Here is a 5,604-nt window from a genome sequence, read left to right on the forward strand (position 1 = left end):
TAAATACATTTTATTTGAGCAACCACACAACAAAAATACATAAAAGAACGTTTTGGCGCAAAAACCAAAACAACATAAAGAAAAATAAAAACATAACATTAATATGAGAAAGAGTGTGCATAACATTCCACAAATCCCAAATATTATACGACATTTTTATATCAAAGACAAATTAGTTTCTTTCTCATAATCGATTAGAAACTAATTTTTCCCTTAATGAGAGAATCTCACTCACTACTGAATTGTCAATTGTCATGTGAGAAAATTGTGAATGACAAAAGACCAAATTGATTCTTCACTTATTGTTTTGAGCTCAGTAAACAAGGTGTTAGTTTAAATGCATTTTTACTCTCTATTTAAAAGTAAATTTTTATCCTTCAATTTTTAAAATTTAATTTTTTTTCCTCAATTTCATTTTCTTTCTCTAAATTTTCATCTCTCATCTCATTTTGGGTAAGTTTTATTGATGTGAGATATTCATTAATGACGTGACAATACTATTAAACATTTTTTGCTGACATGAATATTTTAGTGTAACTATGTAAGCTTTGTCATGACATGAATGAATAGGTTATAGGCTTAATTGCACTTTTGGACCCCTATCTTTCCAAAAATTGCGGTTATGGACCCCAAACTAATTTAAATACAAAACAGCCCCCTATGTTTTGATTCTTTGGTAGTTTTGGCCCCCCAAGACAAAATAAAAATAAAAAATTTGACACGTGGCACCTCACTTAGGGTGCCACGTCAGCGTTGACCGAGTCAACACTTGACTGAGGATACTTGTTCGGCTATTTATACACCCTCATGTTGCTTGGGATACATGGCGCCTCACATTTAACTTTATTTTCCAGTTTCACGAAATTGTCCATTGCTATGCAGAATGCGGTTTCATGTTCTTAGCTTTTGTGGACTAGTGGTGCTATAAATATGGAGTACAAGTAAATTGCTCAATTGTCAAGTTCTCGTGAGTTTTGACTGAGTGTAACACTTTCACGGCTTTCATAGATCTCAATAGAATTGAGAAAGATTTGATTGACTCATATTCGACTTTATTTACACTCATCTAACCTCCAATCAGTTTAGGAGATTTTGTATGACCGTAATGTTTTCCGATTTTGGCGAACAAATTATTTAGTTTTAAATGTAAACAAATTCTCTCATACATTGTTTTATCTTTTACTTTTGATCTATGAGATCATTCGAGTAGATATTCATTATTGCACGTGCATATTATCGTCACTGCACCTTGCACGGAGTACTTGTTCAAAAACATAACTTCATACTATCACGGTGTTAAAACTTCAAAATATATAGCTTGGTAATATCACAGTGCAAGTAAGGTCCGTGCAAATTTGGCCCCCGTGAGTTTATTTTAGCAATTTTAGTCCTTAGAAATTTTCAATTATTACTCCATCACTTTTACTCTATTTAAAACTTCCAAATCTCATAATTATTAAAAAAAAAAACACAAATTCATTTGATCAAATCATGTTATACATTCCTTTACATTAAACTCACTACTATAAGAGAAATATTAATAATTACTCAATAAAAGAACATGTATGTTTTGTCAAAAAAAAAAAAAAAAACTCTGTCTCCCTCTTTAAATCATTTTATAAGACCCCTCTGTAAATTTTATTTCCACATATTTTAATATTTTAGGTGGAATGGAGAGACTTCATTGATTACAAAAAAAAAAAAATAGGAGCAAAATCAAAAATTTCAAACAAGAGGGATCAAAAGAGATGTCTTTTATGAAAGAATGAGAGGAGTAAATCCATAGCCATGAGATCAATCTATGAACGATCAAAATTAATAAATACTCCCACCGTTCCATAATAACTGAGTCATTTGCAAAAAAAATATTGTCCCGGGAAAATTGACCTATTTCACTTTTCAATATAATATTAATTACTTTTTTCCAATTATAACACTAATTAATATTACTTTCACTACTCTCAATTCAATATATTCTACTTTGCATTTATGATAAAGAATAATGCACCAATAGTTGATAAGGGCACTCAAAACCATATTTCTCTCTTTCACTTATACGCCATCCCTTTCAAAGTGAGTGTCGTTTTAGCCAAAAAAATTGTTTCAAAATGAACGTCACTTTCAGTTTCCGATACAATAATAACTTTTTCTTTTCAATTATACCTTTTAATTAATACTATGTTACACTACTTCCAAAGTATTATTTTTTTCTTTAATGAAAAACAAACCAATAGTTGATTAAGATAATTTGGTAAAATTGCTATGACATTTGACTACTTAATTTCATTTAGGGCTTAGTTAAAATGGGACGGTGGGAGTAGTCTTTTTTTTTAGGGAAAATGAATAGATAATGTTGTGAAGTTTAATTTTAGCAATCCATATAAGATTGTATTGCAAGATTTACCACTCACTCACGAATAAGAAAAGTTAGTATAAGGGAGGAACTTTCTCCACCCCTACTAATCTGTACAAGTTTGAAAAATAAAATAGTTTTGTGTTGTATGAAAGTACTCTTTCAAACCGAGGGATTGACCTCAAGAATGGTTCTGGAAAACCAAGTTCGATTTATGAGTGAAATAATTTTTGGTCAGACTTTATCCACCTCTCGACCAAACTCCGGATTAGTAGGGGCTCAATCTCCTAAGAACCGGAGACTTTCAAATAAACTATAATCCGAAATACACTTTCGAAAACATATGTGGTTTTTAAGAAACATGAAGATGGGAAAAGTTTCTCCCCTAATATATTATCACAATACAAGTATCACAAATTTCATTCGAAATTGTTATGCTGCAATATCAGAACTCCAACATTCCATAGCTTATAACTTTTTTAAGCACCTCAAGAAAAAAAAAAATATATGAAAAACAATTCCCAGGACAACGTTCTATATTTTCTTCTGAGTAAAAAAAGGGGGCTTAATTTTATCAATCTCAGCCATTTATCATCTAAAATGGTTTCGAGTTTCGACTTAACATGACATGAGATTATAGTAGACATCTCCAGCTAAACTAAATCCTTTAAGTACAACAAAATAACACAGACCATATCACAGTACCTTTATACAAAATGTAGTAGATTGTAGCCTGGCATATCAAGAATCAAAACCAGAATAGACTCCATTGTCCCTCAACAGCCTTTTCTCTTCTTCAACATAATTTTTCCCCCTGCTTGCTTGACCAAGATCCCTTTTCTTCTTTTCCTTCTGAGAAAAGGAAAGATTCTTCTTGTCATTCCTGGTCAGAACAGTTGGCATTTGCTCTCCTAGGGAAAGAGCCTCTCTTGTTTTCTTTCTCTCTTCATATGTTTCTTCAACTTCCTTCTCGACACGCTTTTCCTTTCCACTGGACCAGGACCAATCTCGCTTTGAGTCATCTTCTTTGGGTGGAGGTACCTTTAAGACAGAAGGCCCGCCTTTATAGCCATATCGTTTCAGAGCTTCAAAGTCAATTGGAGCACTTTTCTGCTTTGTAGATTTACCTGCAGACATGAAGTAAGTTAAACTAGTAACTAAGCAACATATGGCAATGGCATTAGTGAGAATTTTCAAGATGTCACAGTTTACAAGCAAATGAGTATGAAGCCATCATAATACAGATTTCAGAAGCTAACAATTTCAATTATGAACTAACGCTAATTAAGTCACACAATATGGTTAAACAAAGACAATAAGATACTGTTAATGGATGTTTAACAACCCCGATATTCTAATTTACATCTCCTGGGAAATATCTACTCTAGTTGCCGAAGAAACTCTTGAAAGAATTTCTGTGAAGATAAAAAGCATTATTTTAAGCATTATCGGCTGATTTAGGATATCATTATGTATCTACCACACATGTTTATGAACCATCTTGCATTGCACTAATTGAAGGTCAAGAAGGGGGTATATATCCCCAACAATAAAATCAAAAACAGTGATCACAATACACCAATAACAACGAAAAACAAGGAATCTCTTCTACAATGGGGCATCATGAAATTGTGCAATTTCTCTTCCATAATATTATCAGCTATATCACTCAATTAACTTTTAATTTCCGCCGGTACTCCTAATTTATCACATTAGATTTCAGCCACAAAATGATCTTCAGATAATTGCAACGCCGAGATTTCATACCTTGGATGAGTGTCAATCCACATTCTATAGGCCCAAAACACAAACACTAATTGTGGGTCATAATCACATTAAGAACCTATCCACATCCTAGATTCAAGTAAGTACATTTGTCCAGATACTATTTTCACTTATCACACGCTCTGTAGCACCGACATTTCAAATTAAAAGCGTGGAGTCCATACACCAACACTACACCTGATGAGATTCAATTAATTTATTTTCTCAAATTAGTACCAACCTCAAAGTGTCAGTGTCATGTCGGTTGTTAGTGTTTCATAAATCACACACGAATTCATTGTAGTCAACAAAAATACGCAAAAAATATTTCACTTAGGCATATAATTCAACATAGCTATAAGATGATGCACACAAAATACCTTTGGATTTTTTGGCTCCAGTTTTACTATCATTTTCAGAGTCTGAATGCAAAGAAGATGACTCATCATTAGATGAGTCATCATCATCACTCCATGGCATTGTTCTCTTCATAGTGTATAAACACAAAACCCTGTTAATTAACACAAACAATGTCATTAAAATCTAAATTAAACCTTAAACCTCCAAAAATGATTAATAAACAAATAAAAAAAAGTACAAAAATGGTACTCCTCTGCAAACAAACAGTGAAAGAACAATAGTTTTAATCAATTATTAGGAAGTGATGAGGTTGTTGCAATCAAACACAAAAACCCATAAAAGTTTGAGAACTGTTGTGAAACAGACAAGTGAAAAACCTGCGCGTGCAGTAACATTGAAGAATAAACAGACATGAATTTTGGGGGAAAAAGAAACCAAAACAAACAAAAAAGCATAAAGCTGAAAAACATGGATTGAAGAGAATACCTAGAAAGCAGCAGAGACAGACAGAGGCTCTGTTCTTCTTTCTTGATTGGAATTTTGATTCCTGATTGTTGCTTGTTGGGTCCTGCCAATCACAAACCCTAATTACTGGTTTCACCAAAATATTTCATCATAATGCCCAGAATAACCTTGCCCGCATTTTTATTTTTATGCATTTTATATAGAGTAAACAATCAAATTCGTCCCTAAATTTTCACACGTCGGTCAACTTCGTCCCTCAATTATGCGAAATATCAACTTAGTCCTTAAATTTGTGAGACGTCCATCAAAAAGGTCCCTCCGTCCAAGTGCTCCGTTAGCCATGCTGATTTGTCGTCTTGCATGTTGTGTTGTCTTGTACGCGTGGCAAGAAGGAAGTCACGTGTTCAGGGACGAATTTGATTGAATTGGAAAATGTTGAGTTTTCACTTTTCAGTTTATTTTTTTCTGCTTTTCTCATTTTGCCTCTGCATTACCCATACCTACTTCTTCACATTTCAGAACATCAAAAACGTCATTGACCCTTCTTCTTCTCGCTAAAACTTCCTCCACTTTCACTCCTCCAAAATCATCATCATCTCCGGCGATTCTGACATTTTTGAAGTTTGTGTGTTCGGCTGTGATTAAAGGTAACACCTTTCCTG

The 5,604-nt window shown here is 33.2% G+C and overlaps 1 protein-coding gene across 1 annotated transcript; it reads right to left on the reverse strand.

Annotated features, from left to right (window-relative positions):
• Nucleotides 1-2,770: 2,770 nt before the first annotated feature.
• LOC11431273 (uncharacterized) lies at nucleotides 2,771-5,112 on the reverse strand. The gene is made up of 3 exons (XM_003590555.4): nucleotides 4,964-5,112; nucleotides 4,498-4,628; nucleotides 2,771-3,480 (listed from the first exon to the last, which is right to left on the reverse strand). Exons 2-3 carry the CDS (start codon nucleotides 4,607-4,609, stop codon nucleotides 3,095-3,097), a joined length of 498 nt encoding a protein of 165 aa, XP_003590603.2. The 5' UTR covers nucleotides 4,610-4,628; nucleotides 4,964-5,112; the 3' UTR covers nucleotides 2,771-3,094.
• Between the last annotated feature and the right edge of the window lie 492 nt (nucleotides 5,113-5,604).

This window comes from Medicago truncatula, chromosome 1 (genome assembly GCF_003473485.1).
Source record: "Medicago truncatula cultivar Jemalong A17 chromosome 1, MtrunA17r5.0-ANR, whole genome shotgun sequence".
In the NCBI taxonomy this organism is placed as follows: domain Eukaryota; kingdom Viridiplantae; phylum Streptophyta; class Magnoliopsida; order Fabales; family Fabaceae; genus Medicago; species Medicago truncatula.